At 37.7% G+C, this 19,610-nt stretch overlaps 1 protein-coding gene across 1 annotated transcript in view; it reads left to right on the top strand.

Annotated features, from left to right (window-relative positions):
- The window catches only part of LOC127652253 (integrin alpha-3-like), a 60,893-nt gene that overhangs the window by 23,882 nt on the left and 17,401 nt on the right, over positions 1-19,610 (top strand). Inside the window, exons 2-12 of the mRNA XM_052138388.1 lie at positions 8,881-9,008; positions 11,902-11,999; positions 13,243-13,480; positions 14,000-14,092; positions 14,581-14,800; positions 15,206-15,399; positions 16,124-16,212; positions 17,142-17,278; positions 17,405-17,482; positions 17,662-17,729; positions 17,885-18,024. Of these exons, the coding sequence (XP_051994348.1) occupies positions 8,881-9,008; positions 11,902-11,999; positions 13,243-13,480; positions 14,000-14,092; positions 14,581-14,800; positions 15,206-15,399; positions 16,124-16,212; positions 17,142-17,278; positions 17,405-17,482; positions 17,662-17,729; positions 17,885-18,024 (1,483 nt within the window). The remainder of the gene's footprint in view (positions 1-8,880; positions 9,009-11,901; positions 12,000-13,242; positions 13,481-13,999; positions 14,093-14,580; positions 14,801-15,205; positions 15,400-16,123; positions 16,213-17,141; positions 17,279-17,404; positions 17,483-17,661; positions 17,730-17,884; positions 18,025-19,610) is intronic.

Here is a 19,610-nt window from a genome sequence, read left to right as displayed (position 1 = left end):
CACCTGCACTGTTTATTTTCTCTACTTATACCCTGCCCTTTCTCCTTACGTTTGTTGGTTATTGTTTTGTCGCCCACGCTGCTTTGCCAACTCTAGTGTTTCGCTTGTCTTCCCCAGTTTGTTCTTTCTCGTGTTTTGTTTTGTTTATCTGATCTCCTGGCTTCGACTTCACGCTCTCCTCTTAACTACGCTCCTTTGGATTTGCCCCTTTGTACTTTTGCCTGTCTACTAATAAAGCTGTTTCCTGCAATTGAATCCATCTCGTCCAGTATTCGTTACACAGACGAACGTCTTTGATTGTTTTGCCAGGTTTTGTTTGTTTATTTTGTTTGTTTGTTTATTTAGTGTCTAGTGCAGTAGCACTGTGTTTTTTATGCCATGTCAAGTGTCAAGAACCTCTTCAACCTTTAAAACGTGTCTTGAGACACCTGCTATCTGTTAAACTGTATAAGTTGCGCTGAGTCTAGCTTTTTTTTGTGAAAAAATGCCATCTGTCTGAAGTCATCATTAGTGCTTGGCACACAGTTTAAACATTCACATGTGAATTGCGCTGTTTATTTACTTATTCCTATATTCAACGAATATTTGAATTTCGCATTTTCATTAGTGTATGATCAATGGTATGATCAAAAAGTGTGTCCCAAACCGCACACTTCTGCACTGTTCTACGCCATTTTGTAGTGTAATACTAGTGCGAGTAGCAGGTTAACACTGAAAATGCAGCAAAAGAAGTGTACTACGAGTACCTGGATGATGCACTTTTTCAACTAACAAAACAGAGTGGGGAATGTTGGACACTTCATGCACTCAGCGCACGCGGCTTGCCAAACATAGTGGAAGGGATGGAGTTACTGGAAGCGATGGTGATTTGGAAAAACAATTGTAAATAATGGAGAATATGACAACTTGTGAAACTTCTGTGAAGACAGCACCTTAGTTAAACGCTTTATCATCATACCATGCTGTGTGAGTATGTATATTACTGAGAGATAATTGTTGAACTGAGTGTGGAAAGCATGCTAAATCTAGCAGCAACACTATGCTAGGGTTTGAAACGTCACTTTCAACAGCTGTTCAACGGCAAAGACAACATGGCTTCCATGTAGTAAAAAACATTAAGTGTTCCGTTTGGGACGATACTACACTTTGAATATGTACACTATATGGCTGAGTGCATAGTACATTTTGTAATTGCACAGTGTATTGTATGTTGTTTGGGACACAGTTAATGTCTTTCTAGCAAGTCAGTCCACTGTGGACCATCTGTGGAACTCTCTCGGGAGGCTATTTCCAGCTATGCCAGTGTAACTCCTATCTACTTGAATGGGAAAAGACTGAAATCTCCTAAATGGTTGGTCTAAATTATGATCAAAAGACATATTTCAAATCAGCAGTAAAATCTGACAACACTGTTATCATAAATTGTGCACATGTTGAGCTGATTGACAGGTGATGTCTGTATCTAAAAGGTGATTGGCTCTTTCACCTGTAAAGTGGGATTTCCTTTCTACATTTGTTGACCGTTGGCTGAAGTTGGGCGTTCCAATATCTCTTATTCATTTTAATATAAGTGGCCCATCTCTGCTAAATAATCTCTTGTATGAACACACATACACCTTAAGAAGCAGGGAAATGTATCATAAAAGCCCTAAAACAGGCAATTAATCATCTTTATCTTGATTTATTTATTTTTTTGGACAATTAATCGTCAGCCAAATTTAACAATTGTGGCAGCTCTAATTCCATTTTAATGTGCAAAGACAATTACATGTAAGTCATTATGAAAGGTTTGTACGCATTGTGGCTCTGTAGCTCTATTAAAACATTGCCCTGTTTGTTTGAGCATCCTAGCCAGCCCAACACAGTAACATTGACTATATTTACATGGAAACTAGAAAGTGGGTTATTGCGAGAAAGCAGTGTAACCTGTCATTGGTTCAACCTATTGTGTAAAAGATTTAGTTGGGACAATCCGTTTGGGTCAATCCTGCAATTTCACTTGGTGATATTTGTGGTACAGAAATTACACACTTCACCTTTAAATTGCTATGCTATTATCTTTCACCAAACTTAGTTTCATTGAACTTTTCTGGAAATGGAATCTGTGAAGATTAGATAGTCAGACATAATACATTAAAATGAAAACTCACCAAACAGAACAATAAATAAGATGAAATTACCACATTGTCCACTAAAACCCTCGGGCAACAAGGTGGATAAAACAGTAACTACTGTGTGTGTGTATACAAAAAATATTAATGAATCAGACCAGCAGGCTGTTCTGCCTTACTGATTATTATGTCTGTCATGCTCTCATAAATATTAAGATGAAATTCATTGGTTTTCTGATTACATTTTAATGAAATAACTCTTAAATTCTTCTCACTTTCCTTGGGGCTCTGTAGGATTACATCTGCTCCATTCAAGATCTGGGTATCTTAGATCTCACTCTTATCTTTAAGGCTACATAGAGTAGTTTTTTGTGATTGAAATTATATCAGTCACTCATCAGTTCAAACATGTGAGCTCCGAGTTCAAGAATACAGAACATTCTGCTCATCATAAATGCTCCCCTATGGAAGCACAAGGAGCAGAGAAGTAAAAGGAGAGATATGAGAGTTTAAAGTGCTCTTCATGCTACAGATAACCCAGTTCTCAGTGTATTATACAAACCTGTTCACAAAATGGTCTAAAAATGCTAATTTGAATAAAATGTCATCCTTTCCTGTGGCTTTTATATATTTTTTATGTTAATCAGCATCATTTAACAGCAGGGTTCTGCACATAGTTAAAAGTGAAATGTGTAATTTACTTATGTTAAGAAAACTCTTATCCTAGTAAAAGTAATGTTTGGCAAAATGTACATATTATGAATTTAGAATAATATGAAGTATTTATTTAAACTTAAATACTTCACATTAATGCTTAACTTATAATCATGTTGATTATTCAAAGATCACTCAATCCAGTTTGGATATTTGTTGGATACTGATACATTTTTGAAAAATAAATTTCCCCCCTGGGTAATACTAGTATCGCAGAAATGACAAACTTCTTCTTTAAAATCCTGTAGCTTTTTCAGTTGTGTTTTTTGTCCATAGTTGCACCGTGCCTTAGTAGTTGTAGGTTCAGACAAGGCGTTCCATTCAAAAACAGATTACATAGTCTGACAAGCCCTGACAGATAAGGGTTAGACATGCTGGAGTTTAATTTCAAAGTAACTCGAGCTGCGTAATCTCATTGGAACATGCCCTGAGTGGTGATTGGAGGTGAGCTTCCCTCCCTCCAGGACATCTATACCAGGTGGTGGGTGAAAAAAGCTTGGAGGATCATCAGAGACTCCAGCCACCCGAGTCATGGGCTGCTCTCACTGCTACCATCGGGCAGGCTGTAGCGCAGCATCAGGACCCGCACCAGCCGAATTCATGAAAGCTTCTTCCAACAAGCAATCAGACTTTTGAACTCTTGATCTCTCATGATCAATAAACATCAGCACTGCACTTTATTAATCTCAGACTGGACTTTTATAAATTATATTCTCTCTTAACAACACACTGGAAGTGAGTGCCTTTATGGCTCCATAAAGGCACTCACTTCACACAATCGAGATTTTCTGTTCTTCGGTGCACAATCTTGTCTGGCCTGTGTTGTACCAACGACTCACGCCGAAGCGAGGATCATTATTTCTCTCCCTTTTGAGTGGCAACACAGGATGGAATTGAAGAAGCGACTCATTGTACAGCGTATTTTCAGAACAATTTGAATGTGTTTTTTTCCAAACATTACATGTTCGAGGCTTGCAATTTCTCACCACAAGGTGTTATCCCCACTTGTTCCAGTTCCATGGCCTCCAGATTGGAGCTCCATGTGTGGGGGCAGTTTGGGATTTTGACTTTGTGTCTGAGAAGATTGGAGTGTGAATGTACATTGGATTCTTCCTCGTGTTTATTGCCCTCTCCTTGAGCGAATACGTGTAACATATTTTGAGGTCTAGCTTGGCTACCATTTTGTGATGAACAAGCATGCAAAAGAGTTACCATGCACGTCTTGAGACATCGCTATTAAAAACGCTGTATGAGAGAATTAGTTGACACAAAACACACAGTGAATGGAATGCTGGGACTGTCGTGGTGAGCCTGCTTGCTCTCAATTCCCCTCCATGTTCGCACATTCTTCCCTGCTCTGTGCTAGGGAAGATGGTTTATCTGGCATCCTCTGCTGTAAATACATTCAAAGTGACTGCTTTTTATAACTGCCTGATCAAATTCAGCCTTTGTCTCCATGACCAAGGGTTTCGGGACATGCATAACAGAATCAAAAACAAGTGTACCCAAAAGATACAGTGAACATAAGCATCACATGTTGTCTCCCCATAAAGAATGCAGGGGCCGTTGTGGCGAACCAGTTTTCTGAAATAAACATTCCCCTCAATGTTCAAACACTTTTCCCCATTCAAATACCAGGGAAAAGGTTTATTCTGTCAGAATTCCTGCTGTCCAGGGTCCAGGGTGCTCATCATTTATGCCTGAATACAATAAAGGCTAAAAATAATCAAATTCTCTTTAACCAGACACAGTATCTTCCCTGCTCTGTGCTAGGGAAGATGGTTTATCTGGCATCCTCTGCTGTAAATACATTCAAAGTGACTGCTTTTTATAACTGCCTGATCAAATTCAGCCTTTGTCTCCATGACCAAGGGTTTCGGGACATGCATAACAGAATCAAAAACAAGTGTACCCAAAAGATACAGTGAACATAAGCATCACATGTTGTCTCCCCATAAAGAATGCAGGGGCCGTTGTGGCGAACCAGTTTTCTGAAATAAACATTCCCCTCAATGTTCAAACACTTTTCTCCATTCAAATACCAGGGAAAAGGTTTATTCTGTCAGAATTCCTGCTGTCCAGGGTCCAGGGTGCTCATCATTTATGCCTGAATACAGTAAAGGCTAAAAATAATCAAATTCTCTTTAACCAGACACAGTATTAGAGGAGCGAAGGCTTCCCTCTGCTGTGCTGCTGGTTTGGGGGCAGTCGCCAAAAGTAAGCCAAGTGCCATCTAGTGGTTACAGGTCATGCAGCAGGCAAGAGCCGTGCATTAATCCATCTGTCTGCTTGGGGAAGGGCAAATAGTGAAGTGTATTTCAAACTAGGTACTTCGAAAAAGCACAATTTACATTACAGTAAAAATTGTATATATAAAATTTACAGTAGATTGTATTGTGCTGTATTGACATTCAGGCTGTCGGTTGATAGTTAGTTGCCAGTGTGTTGTTAAGAGAGAATATAATTTATGAAAGTCCAGTCTGAGATTAATAAAGTGCAGTGCTGATGTATATTGATCATGAGAGATCAAGAGTTCAAAAGTCTGATTGCTTGTGGGAAGAAGCTTTCATCTGGAATCTTCTTGTCCTAGTCATTCATTCTTTCATCATTTGAAAGCCGCATAGCATATACAGCTGTCATGTGACAAAAGCTCGAACGACTCATATCAGAAGACTCAAGAGGTGAACTAATCATTTCTGTTTCCTGTGTGAGCAATGCATAGCTTATACGGCTGTCACATGACAAAAGAACGAATGACTCAGACCAAAATAGTTGAAAGGTGAACTAATCATTTTGGTTTCCTCTATAGCGCCTATGCAGTTTTCACATAACAAATGAACAGAGGTTGCACAATGCACATGCGCGGCCAACACAAAATTAACATATCACTCTCTTAAACTGCTCGTTCTTCTAAGTCACATAAACACATAAGTCACATAAAAGATTTGTTCAAAATGAGAGAATCGTTCATGAACGACCCATCACTAATTCGTGCTAGCCCACTCAGAGACTGTGGCTGCCCAACATTGAGATGTCATTCTCAGCTATTTGAGCAATCTAGGACTGTGTATAAACCTAGACAAGAGTGTCCTATTGCCATGACAACAGACTCTAGGGGTGGAGCTAGATTCACGGGCATCTATCTCCAGTTCGTGTTCTCTCATTCCGCCGGTGTCTAGCGATGTTCAGAGTGGGACGCATTCTCCCAGCGAGAACATTTCACAGGCTTTTGGGGCTCATGATCGTGGCTTCCTCTGTCATTCCCTGTATGCAAGACCTTTTCAGTGTTGGATGAATTCCACAAAGGGACTTCAACCACTGATGTATATGTTTTGTCTCTTCAAAATGATTCGTGGGGGCTATCGTACTTTCACCATGGAAATGGACCCGCTTTATGATGGCAGGTGTTCCGTTGGGACAGGTGTGTCACCACAAAGTTATAATGACAGACGCCTCATCCACCGGTTTGGGCACTGTAAACGGGAGTCATCCAACCTGTGGGTTTTAGACAGGCCAGCGGCAATATTGGCTCATATACTGTCTGGAGATGTTCACAGTGCTGCTGGCATTGAAGTTTTTCCTCCCGGAGATTCAGGACAGTCATGTCCTTATCTGGTCAGACAACAGGACAGCAGCATCCTACATCAATCACCACGGAGGAGTGCATTCTCATGCCATGCTGAGGCTGGCATGTTGCATTCTTCTGTGGGCACGAGAGAGTGTGCTGTCTCTACGAGCCGTGCATGTTCCTGGCTGGTTGAATTTGAGGGGGCGGATCTCCTGTCAAGACAGGGCTTGATGCCCGGAGAGTGGACATTACATACTCAGATTATTTAACAAATCTGAAGTAGGTTTGGCAGAGAGGAAGTGGATCGGTTCGCATCGAGCGAGACGCCACACTGTCACCTCTGGTTTTCCCTCTCGTCCCCAGCACCACTGGGCATCGACGTGTTGGGGCATCAGTGGCCAACAACGTATGTTTATGCGTTTATCAGACTGCTGCAAGCAGTTCTGCAGAAAGTTCGCAAGGATTGGGTCCGGCTTCTGTTAGTGGCACCATTTTGGCCATCTCAGGTATGGTTGTTTGACTCTGGTTTCACTCCTAGAGAAAGTGCCTTGGGAGATTCCAGTCAGAACAGACATGTTGTCTCAGGCTCAGGGATATATTTGTCACCCCCGGCCAGACTAGTGGAAGTTATGGGTATGGCCACTCAATGGGGCACACTTTTGAATGATGGGTTATCCCCCACTGTGGTTGATACCATTATGAATGCTAGACCTCCATCAACTAGGAAGCTTTATAAGTTCAAGTGGCATATGTTTGCTTCTTGGTGTACAGCACCAAGTTCCAGTTGAAGATGAAGGTCCAGTTGTCTGCCCTATCAGAATTTTTTCCTGATTTTTTGCAAGAGCATTTTGGGGCATTTGAGGATTATTTTACCTAATTCTACATCATTTAGTTCACAGACTATTAATTTTCAGGCTTTCTATCCTCCCCCATTTGAGTCGGAGGAGCATGAAAGATTGCATATGTTTTGCCCAGTTCGGGTGCTACGAATTTATGTTGACCATACAAGTCAGAGCGGTTGTTTGTGTGCTTTGGTGGCCGCAACAGGGGTGTATCTGTGTCCAAGCAAAGACCGTCTCATTGGCTATTTGATGCAATTTCAAGTGCTTATTAGGGCTGCACGATTTGGGGGAAATGTCATATTGCGATTATTGAGGTTAATATTGTGATATGTGATTGCGATATAATAAACAAATGGTATCATGAGTCAACTTGCTTGGTTATCAAGGAAAATGTACAAATAGATTACTCATAATGCTGAAATGTGTATTTTTCAACTCAAACATACAAATTAGCAACAACAACAACTATAAATGCACAGTGTTTTCAAATTAAAATATTTTTACAAAATTAAATAATATGTTTTCATTAATGCAATCTTGTTATTTTATCAATATTACACCTAAATAAAATAGAACAATAAATAAGAACATACTAATTTTCACGAAAATAAGATTGTACAAACAAACAGGGACATTTAAGCAGGATGAACATGTACTTTGTATAAACTCTTTTGAAAAGGAAACTGGATATAAAAGTGTGGTTCACTCAATCAAACCACTAAAACTGTTGTTGTTGTTGTGTTATATACATACACACATTTTGGGATTGAGACGAGCGTCTAGTGTTAGAGGGCGCATCAGCCGGCGGAACTTTATATCTCTCCCAGTTTCGACTCATGCTCAGATTGAGTCTCTTCCGCGACTGCTCTGACCGCACCGAGAATGACAGTTTTGGAGTTTGTGTTTAATTAAGGATAAAATAAAGATAACATGGAGGATTTTTTTATGAGAACTCTTTGAAGTAGTTTAAGAAGTTCTGAAAAAAAAAATTCAAATTGTAATAGTAATTTGTCACATTATTAATGTGCTGACTATACATTGTGATCAGTTGAATGCCACTTTGGTGAATAAAAGTACCAATTTCTTTCTATAAGAGCAAAATCAGTACATTATTCCAAACTTTTGGCCGCCAGTGTATATAATTCCCAATGCAATTATGCAGCTCGAATTCATACGAAAGGGAACGTCTTGGTTACGTGAAGCGTAACGCTGGTTCCATGAGTGGGAACAAGATGCTGCATAAAATGTCCATACTCTCTAGCAGCTGTATAGGCTCATGCCTACATGCAGAAAATCTCGATGGCGTGAAGCAAGCACCATTATGGAGCCCATGACGTAGCTCCCAAGGGGCATTGCAAAAGCGCCATCAGCCAATAAATTTGCATGATTGCTTCAGACTACATGACACTCAAGGTGTGTCTCAATGCAATTATGTAGCATCTCGTTCTCACTCAGGAAACCAGGGTTACATTTCATGTAACCAAGACATTTATCTGAATTAAAATGCACCAAAATTTGAGGATAAGTTGAAAAATAGACATATAGCTGAAAAATAGACATATAGCTGAATGTGAATTAGAGTATTGTCCTTAAAAGTGTTACTCAGGAATTAAGATGAATTAATCAGTTTGTTTACATGTTTCAGACTTCTTGTAGGAGCACCAAAGGAGAAGGCAGAGTCTGGACTGCCAGCCAATGAGACTGGAGACATGTATGCCTGTCCAATTACTGCAGACCCCAAAGACTGCCAAAGACTGAATCTTCTCCAATCCAGTAATTTTTTTTGCCATTCATACCACTCCATTCTTGTATCAATAACTATTAATACTATTATTATTTGTATTATTATTATGTGAAAGGTAACAAGCTTAATAAACTGTCTACTACTAAATGATTTACAGTGCATTGTTATAAAAAATTTTAATCACTTAAAGTGATTTTTGCTGCTGTCTAATTAGACTGTATTGTTATTAATTAATGTTTTTTCAGGTAATCTAAAAATGTGCTTCATGTGTTAATATCTAACTGTGTGTTAATGTGTTAACTGGTTTTATTTCTTAACTTCAAAAATATAATTTAACACAACTAAATCAATCTGAACACATTAGGTTAACATTTTTTCATTCTAAAAATATCTTTAAGGTAATGATTTCAGGTTACCTCTTTTTAGTGTGAGGACTTCCATTTCAGGACAGACCTCTTGACACAGGGGCACCGGAACTGAACTTCAGCTGACATAAAAATATGTGCACTTCTGGCACACGCATTAGTAGCATTATAGTGTGGGAATTTACTGAATACTAATGACTACAAGCTGCGAGTTAATGATGTCTCGTTCAATCAATCAATAGGCCAGACTTCAACTAGCTTAAATTAGGGATGGACATTTTCTGAATACACTTCAGAAAGTTTCAAAATCTCTATAAATCATTTATTTTATAATAACAATATAGAGTACGGATCAAAACAGGCAAAGTCATGCTTCTCTATTAATAAGTATGGTCAAAGTGTTACGCTTCAAGTGCTTTAATACAGAGAATCACTTTCAATAACTGCTCAATCATTATGAGCTGCAAAAAACGCCTAACTCAAAGGAACACTAATCTCACCCAGGGTGACAAACCAATGCCGTAACATAAAATGGCAATTTGCATCAAACGAACTTGAAGCATAACTATAACCCCAATGACATTTAAATGTTGATTAATAACACAGTCCCCAAATACCACACATTCATACCTCATTATTTATACAATGACAACAGCCAATAGCAAGTCATCAAGCATAAACTACAACAGACATACAGTTTTAGCATCTGATATTCTTTTATATAGATAAATGTGCCATTTTGCCCTTTGCACTAAGAAAAGAGAAAATACAGTGATGTGAAAAAGTATTTCTTCTATTTTTGTGCATTTTCCATTATAAATTGTTTCGATCTTCAAATGAGATATAACATAAAACAAAGTCAAACTGAGAAACACATAATACAGCTTTCAAATATATAATTTTTTTTATTGAAGCAAAAAAGTTATCCAACACCTATATCACCCATGTGATAAACAAACTGCCCCCTTAAACTTAAACTTAACTGCAACCCAATGCTTCTGATTGCTGTGATCAGTCTTTCATAACACTGTGGAGGAATTTTGGCCCAGTCATCTTTGCAGAACAGCTTTAGTTCAGCCACAATGGAGAGATTGAGCATGAACTGCCCATTTATGGTCCTACCACAGCATCTAAATCGGGTTCAAGTCAGGACTTTGACTAGGCCTCTAGGATTTTCTGGTAGAGAGCAAACTTCATGTTTCCCTCAATTATTGCAAGTCGCCCTGGCCCTGAAGCAGCAAAGCATCCCCACACCATCACACTACCACCATCACGCTTGACCGTAGGTATGATGTTCTTTTGTGGAATTCTGTGTTTGATTTATGCTAGATGTATCGGGACCCCTGTATTCCAAGCAGTTCCACTTTTGACTCATCAGTCCACAGATCATTCTCCCAAAAGTTTTGAGAATGATCAAGGTGTGTTTTGGCAAAATTCAGATGAGCCTTAATGTTCTTCAGGGTTAGCTGTGGTCTGATAGTTGAGTCATGAACAGTGACCTTTATTGATGCGAGACAGGCCTGCAGTTGCTTGGATGCGAATTTTCTCCATTTGTGCAAAATACAAGTACAGAGCCAATGAAATGCAGTAAATGTACCTGTATGTCCAGGGGAGGGACATGCAAATTCTGTCTGCCAATTTTTCATTGGCCTTTTCTCAAGTTCAGAGGTAACCGAGACTTTCAAGAAAGACTCCTAGTGTCGCTTCATTCAACACAACGTCTCGTTCCCTCCATCAGGGGACAGAGGTTACAACTGTAACCTAGACGTTTGCTACCCTGATCTCTGCCTGCATCACCTCGGTCTATTTATGGACTACGATCTTGAAATGGAATGCATAGACTAACTATTGCCAACAAAAGCCTTCATCAGCTAATTAACAAGGACAATTGCATCTATGTGAACTTCTGCAGTTAATCCAGGATGGACTTCAAAGACATTGGTCATTAATCTTACAGTTCAAACACAATCGATGTTTAATCACTGACCCTTAACACTTACTTAGTTTAATAATTTTGAACCATGATTTTACCTATACATAATTAATATTTATATTACATTCATAATGTTAGCCAGAGGGAAACTGGCCCCCACAGTGAGTCTGGTTTCTCCCAAGGTTATTTTTCTCCATTAATCTACATCTTATGGAGTTTTGTGTTCCTTGCCACAGTCGCTTTCAGCTTGGTCACTGGGGTTATTAACACAATTATTATTTAATTACTTATTTTTAAACATGATTAACAATTGTATTTTATCTAATTACACAATGATGATTCATCGAGATTATAGACATTACAGTTTTATCGTCTGTTAATGTCTGATCTTCTATAAAGCAGCTTTGAAATGATGCGTGTTGTGAAAGGCGCTATACAAATAAAATTGACTTGACTTGACTTCACTACCCACCCCACTTCAGAACACCGGTGCCTCCTGATCAGGATACATAAAAAGTATAGTTGTGGGATGAGATTGCTTTGAATTTGCTGCTGAGTCAGGATCTCAAGGTACTGTAGAAAGAGCAGATTTGAATTATGTATAATTTGTTTTGTGTTATGCAGGTCCTGAAGACCTCCCAGATCCTAAAATTGATGTGATAGAAGGAATGTGGCTAGGTGTTTCTGTAGCCAGTCAAAGTCAACCAGGCGGTCGTATATTGGTGAGTTTCAAGAATGACCTCTCTTAAAGGAATATCCCGGGTTCAATACAAGTTAAGCTTAATTATCAGCATTTGTGGCAGAATGATCCATCCATCCATTCTCTGTAGATGCTTATTCTACGCAGGGTCGCGGGCAGTGCTTGAGACTATCCCAGCTGTCTTGGCCAAAGGCAGGGAAACACCCCGGACATTTGGCCAATCCAAAACAGGGCATTATGTTGAATAGCACAAAAATGAATTTAGACTCGTCCCTCCTTTTCTTGAAGTGAGGCATTTACAATGAAAGTGAATGGGGCCATTCCGTAAACGTTAAAATACTCTGTTTCAAAATTATAGACACAAGACATAAACAATATGTATGTTAACATGACTTTATTGTGATAAAATCGCATAATTACCTTTTCTGTGCACAGTTATAACTTTGTTCCCAAGACAATATAATGTAAACAAACTCTAAAATGACTGTTAAAATTATGATTTAAACAACTTAACAGATCAAATAATACATGAGTTTTAGCAGAAGAATTAATGTAAGTGCTTTTATAAAATTATAACCTTCAAATTTTTGCCTTTAAATTGGCCCCATTTACATCCATTGTAAGTGCCTCAATGTAACCCTGATTTTTGCTTTTTTAAAGAAAAGGAGGGACATGTCGGAATACATTTTTGTGCTAATCAACATTATGCCACAAATGCTATCGATTAAGCGTAACTTTCTGAACCCGGAATACTAATTTAATTTTAATCTGTTTCCTAAACCTCATTGCCCAGTCATAGTTTGAGGGCTCCTCCTATGCAAACTGGTTTTAGACAGGCTTCTGAGACATCAAAATGATCTAGAACACATTCAAGTGAGATTTAGACGGAACCAAGCAAATATTTGGTAACTACAATGCTTATTTCTTTATACAGATTGTTATGGAGTCATAAGTTGAACATTTGGAAACCTAAACATTTATAAATTGATTTATTGCTATCAGCTGCTCCATCAGATACCATTTTTTCCACCAACAGCTTATATATACACACAGGATTGTTATATCCCTTGTGCTGCCTTTAAAAAAAGATCAAATGAATGTTTGCTCAAACATTGGATTTGGATTTAGGGAGCATTTTTCTGCTTTCGGACACCGCCGTTGTCCCTGCTTCTGATCTGTGAAAAGTTCAAATTTGGTTGTGTGGATCCACAAAAACACTGTTCTTTCTATCTAAACATAATATTTATCACTCTATTTTTAAACAGGCCTGTGGCCATCGTTATGTCCGGAACATAACGGCCAACCTTCGCATGATTGGGAAGTGCTATATCCGTGGAAATAATTTAATGTATAACAAGGATGACTCTGATTGGCAGTCACACAATGAGTTGTGTGACCCCAGTGGAACTAAGGATGATGAAGGCCTGTGTCTTGCTGGAATGTCTGCTGCCATCACTCAGACCGATGTCATCTTGGGAACGCCTGGTTGCTACAACTGGCAAGGTAAGGGGGGTTTGTCTCCAGTAAACATTTTCATTTCCAAAAACTGGGTCATGTGTTTAAGCTCCAAAAATGATGATGAAAGAAAAAAGCTTGCACTCTTAAAGGGTCAGTTCACCCAAACATGAATATTTTGACATTATTTACTCACTCTCATGTCATTGCAAACACATACAGTATGACTTTCTTTCTTCTTTGGAACATGGATGGAGATGTTATGCAATTGTTTGGATAAAGATGTAATGAAATTGAATGGTGACTAAGGCTAACATTTTGCCTAACATCTCCTTTTGTGTTTAGTTTGGAACAATATTAGGGTGAGTAAATGATGGCATTTGTTTATTTTTTCTTTAATTGTCCTATAAATAAAATATTTTCCTTGGATTAAGAGTGAGAGCCTTTTTCCTTTTTCATTTCCAAATTAGTTTTTAAAGTTTGTTCAATTTAAATGTAAATGTAAATTTTACAAACTTTGTATTTAAAGTTTGTTAAATTTCCCTCTAATCTTTTTATTATATGCAGGGAATGCATTTCTGAACTGGCATGACTCAAAAAATCCTGAGTATAATCTGAAGATCAATTTTCCAGATATGAGCCGAGGGAATATTTACATTGGTAAGGCAGTGAAATAACTTAAAATATGCATGCATTAAAAATGTAACTGGTATTCACTTGTTACAAAACAAAACAAAAAAGCACATATTATGAATATTTAAAATGTGTTAATAGAGGTGCAGATACTTTAATCCAAAGTGACTTACAGTACATCCAAGCTAAAGAGTTTCTTATCAGTTAATACATTTCCTGGGTTCAAACCCATGGCCTTGGTGTTGCTAAAGTCATTCTCTACAAATTGAGCTACAGAAAGCAACAGGATTTATTGACATTTATCTATTCCAGCCATCAAACAAATTAAATTCAGTGGAAACTTTTTTGGCACATAATACTTAACCACATCAGCTATTATCTGATATTAGCTTTGCAATGTACTGCAGTCACAAAGAAATGATCTAATATCAAACTTATTTAAAAATGTCACAATAACTTGTCAAATATACACATAAAAAAATTACATTTGTTGATTGTGATTGATTGCTCTTTAGGTTACTCTGTAGCTATAGGTAAAGGTGTACTAAGCAAAGAGAAAGACACACTGGTAACAGGAGCCCCAAGGGATGGAGCCAAAGGATCGGTGATGATGGCTGAGTTTTTCAAAACGGCTAAAATGGATGAAAAACTCATGTTGAGTGCCACTATCATGGGGGAGCAAGTTGGATCCTATTTTGGCAACAGCATTGCTGTTGTGGACCTTAATAATGATGGGTGAAGACAATTCTTGGCTTTTTGTTTTTTCCATTACTGTCACTTATGAAAAACAAGTTTTTAAAATTTAGATTTCTTTAAAAGGGATAATTAACCCCCAACAATGAAAATTATATCATCACTTAATCACCCTCATGTTGTTTCAAACCCACATGAATTCCTTTCTTACATGGAACAGTATATGTTCCAGCAAGTTGTTTAGGCTCAGTCGCCATTCAATTTCATTGCATCTTTTTTATATATACACAATGAAAGTGAATGGTGACTAAGGCTGTCAATCTACCTAACATCTTCCTCGGTTCCTCAGACGAAAGTCAAACAGTTTTGGAGCAACAAGAGGGTGTGTAAATGATTTCATTTTTGGCTGAACTTGCCCTTCAAAAGTATTTTTTATTATCCATACAGTTGGAAGGATCTGATTGTTGGAGCACCTTTCTATTTTGATCGGAAGAAAGAAAAAGGCGGGGCAGTGTATATCTACATGAACCAGAATGGATCTTTTCATGACAAAGCTGACGTGATCCTCACTGGGCCGAAAGACTCCGCTTTTGGCATGGCTGTTGTTGCTATTGGTGACGTTAACCAAGATGGCTTCCAAGGTAGGATTTGTGGATTTGATTACTTGTTTTGCTCTCTGTGTTTTCTTTGTGCAAGTAAGGTTTAAGTAATTTAATGCTAATGTAGTGGTTATTTCCAGGCCCAGACCGAATCTGTAGACTTTTTCTATGAATTTAGAGAGAAATATGTGGAATTCTGCAGAAGGGATTTAAACATTGCAAAATGTATTAAATGAACCTGAGAGTTCTACACTCTTGTTGGTAGCTGAAAGCATTGTGAAATTAGATTGAAATATGACATACAAAACTTTTATTAATAACAGATCTTAATTCAGCAGATTTGCTCTTAAGAGAAATGAAAATTCTCTCAATATTTACTCACCCTTATGCCATTCAAGATGTGTATGACTTTCTTTCTTCTGAAGAAGACAAACAAAGATTTTTAGAAGAATATCTCAGCTCTGTAGGTTCTTTCAATGCAAGTGAAATGTGGCCACAACTTTGAAGCTCCAAAAATCACATAAAGGCAGCATAAAAGTAATCCATAAGACTCCATTGGTTTAATGCATGTCTTGAAAAGTGATATGATAGGTGAGAAATTTCATTTTTGGGTGAACTATCCCTTTGATTCACTTTTGTGTGCAAGGCTTAGTCAGAGTAGCACATACGATAGATAGCCCAAAACTGTTTACTCTGCTGCCTTCTTGTGGCTTTACTAAGAAGTATTTTCTCACAGTTGATGGTTTCTCACTACTTTCAATCAAAGATTTTGCTGTTGGTGCTCCATATCATGGAAAAGGCATGGTGTTTATATGGGTAGGCAACAAAGACGGGATTTTCCACAATGCCAGTCAGGTGAGAGAATTTTTTTAGAAGTATAAGTTTAAGAATTTTTCAGTAGAAGATTTTGTAAGGGATAATGTACAGTCAACCGGGACATTATCACAAAATATATCCCAACAGGGTGATGAGGACGCCGAAGGGATTTATTTTGAGAGAATGACCTAGCTGACTGTACATTATCCCTTACAAAATCTTGTTACATAGCTTCCAAATAAAAAAATTAAATAAATGCACATGAAATAGTGATTTGAGTTCAAATTATTTTATGTAAACAGAAAAAGAACCAGGAAGTCATATGAGAGACATGAGGAAATTGAATGAAGTTATATAGATTAGCATTCATTATACATAAATATTGTAATGGAGAATGGCATGATAGACAAATAAGAATAAAGTATTACAGAGAGCTATGTTATAAAGAGTATTAAGACTCATTAAGTATGAAGTTAGAATAAAAGAATGATAAATTAACATTTTACAGGAGTGAATGTGGTATCGGGCTTTATTTTACACTATTTGTGGTTAATACTGCCAATTTGATAATGGTGTAATTTTATACTTGCCTCCACACCTGTGTCAGAAGCTAATTGGGCTCAGGGAAAAAATTACAACAAAAGTGACAAAAATGCCCCCAAAATTCAAAATGTTGGGGCTAAAAAATGACACCTTAACTGTTTTTTTATTTGTACAGTCTGATGTATATCTTATAAATGTGTTCTAGACCTAGTTAATAATTCTAATTATTCCGATACACAGTGTTTTTATGTGGTAAGAAAAAGTACACCATCAAAAAAGGTAAAAATTGCCCCTGAAAATCAATTACAGGGGCAACTAAAGTGTTACCCAGTTATCCACACTGATCCAAACTTCACTCAAACTAGACATACTCTAGATAGGACAGTTTATTGCAAATGTGTCACTTTTGTACAATATTTCCTCAGATTATTTACGGAAAAGACATCCCAGGTGCTGGATTCCAGACATTTGGCTACTCCATCAGTGGTGGCATGGATGTGGACAGGAACAGTTACCCAGATATAGTAGTTGGATCATTAGATGATCGAGTGGTCTTGCTTAGGTAATTTGATTAGGTATTTTACTTAGTGTTCAGTTATTAAGCACCAAACTTTTACAATTACAGAGTTACAGTATATTTTAATGTGTTTTGTATCTCAGTTTGTTGTCTTTATTTCCCACTCATAAGGGCACGTCCTGTAATTCACCTAAAGAAGATTTTCACTGTAACACCAGAGGTTATCGACCCTAATGACTGTGATTCCTGGTACTACATTTCTAAACTTCTTACTTAAACTTTCACACTTGTTTACTTGGAAATGTATGCAGTGCACCACAAATATTCTACTATACAAACAGTACTTCATGGCTGAAGTGTTGCAACTGTTTTTTTAAATATCTCTGTGACAAATTAATTCATGTTATTCTATTGTTTTCTTGCTACAGTATTGAGGCAAAACTCTGTTTCGCCTACACACCAAGCACTGGCAGTACCAGCTCCACTAAAAGTATTAGTAAGTGCTAAAATATCGATATTTATACTCTAAATATACTTTAAAACTTCCTTAATGTTTCTGGCATATACGTAGCATGTATTATTTAATGTGCTGTTTAGTTTTCTGAGTGTCAGAATACAGATGCTAAGAAGAAAGGTCTGATGTTTTCTCAGCTTTGAAATATACAGTGGAAGCTGATCAATTTCATCGGAGTCCTCGTGTTCATTTCCTTGACAACAAAGAAGGCAAATTCACTGATGAAATATCCATTACTTCTTCTGGTGAATGTCATTCTCTGAAACTCGAGCTGGCGGTATGACACTATGCCATCCTTTAAAATGCCATTTATTACTCTTTTTGGTGGAGAGACTCAAATAAATGCCTTGAATAGGCCTACATGTTATTGAAATGGGTTTACTCATTGAAGGAATAGTTCACGCAAAAATGAACATTCTGTCATTATAAACTTACCCTTATCCTATTTTAAATTTTTTTTGTGGAACACAAAAGTAAAAATGTTATTCTTTTTTGATTTTCTCCCCAATTTGGAATGCCCAATTCCCAATGCGCTATAATTCGGGTGGCAGAGGACGAATTTCTTGTCTCTGCGTCTGAGACTGTCAATCCGCGCAATACCACAGATATGTAGTGTGTGTGGAGGCTTCACGTTATTCTCCTTGGCATTCACACACAACTCACCTCGCACCCCACCGAGCGCGAGAACCACTTTATAGCTACCATGAGGAGGTTAAACCATGTGATTGGCAACCGGCCAATTTGGTTGTTTAGGAGACCTGGCTGGAGACACTCAGCACGCCCTGGATTTGAACTCTCAACTCCTCCAGCGGTGGTAGTCAGCATCTTTACTTGCTGCACTACCCAGGCCCCCCGAAAAGGAAATATTTTGAAGAATCTTAACATAGCTCTTTCTATACAATGACAGCTCATAACGACCACATGTCAAACAAAAAAAAGGACAAAAACAAGACAAAAAAGTATCAATTGGTCTACAAAAGTACTCCACATGACTTGCCCACTATATACCAAGTCTTCTGAAACCATATGATAAGTTTGATAGTTGTGGAACAAAAATGTAAATGGTAGTTCACCAAAAACTCACACTCATGTTGTTCTAAACCTGTATGACTTCCTTTCTTATGTGGAACACAAAAGGAGAAATTCATAAATGTACTCTGTTCGACTTGTGCATCATATTTCAAGCCTTCCAAATGCATTAAAATGTTATGGTGAGAAACAACCCAAAATATAAATAATTTTGTATAAAAATCTTGATGTCCATTGTGCGTTCATGGGTGCATGACAGAAGCTTGTTCACATGGGCTTGCATGTTCACATTGTTTAATGTTAAAGGGGTCATGAAATGCTATTTTTAAAATTCGTTTATTGCCTTCCCGTATGTCCACTGATAATGTTATGAAGGTTTTTTTTTTGCACCAAAATGGTCATAATTTAGTAATATATGATCATTTTTCACCCTGTCTCTGGCCCTTTGTTTGAAACTCCCGGTTTTGGCCTAAGCACCTCCTTACACTTCAATGTAAACGACCACTGTTATGATTGGTTAACATCGCACAGCTCCTCGAAATCAACCATATTTGAAACTCAATCGGAAGACAATGAACAACCCCACAATATAATAAAACTACATTTCAGGGTTTACACATAACGCACATCCAACACATTGCATCTGAATATATTAAACTGTTCACCTCAAGCACAACTGTTAACACTCTGCACCATAAACTGTCAAACAGTTATGACATTTGAAATATTCATGAATGAAACTATCTACTTACTGTTTTGCATTGGGTCCAATTATGTTTTTAACTGCCCCATCCTTCAATAAAAGTTGATTTGAAAAGCTTGAATAGAAGAGCT

This window comes from Xyrauchen texanus, chromosome 12, assembly GCF_025860055.1.
Source record: "Xyrauchen texanus isolate HMW12.3.18 chromosome 12, RBS_HiC_50CHRs, whole genome shotgun sequence".
In the NCBI taxonomy this organism is placed as follows: domain Eukaryota; kingdom Metazoa; phylum Chordata; class Actinopteri; order Cypriniformes; family Catostomidae; genus Xyrauchen; species Xyrauchen texanus.
Note: the sequence above shows the minus strand (reverse complement) of the source record. Positions and strands in the feature narration are given on the sequence as shown.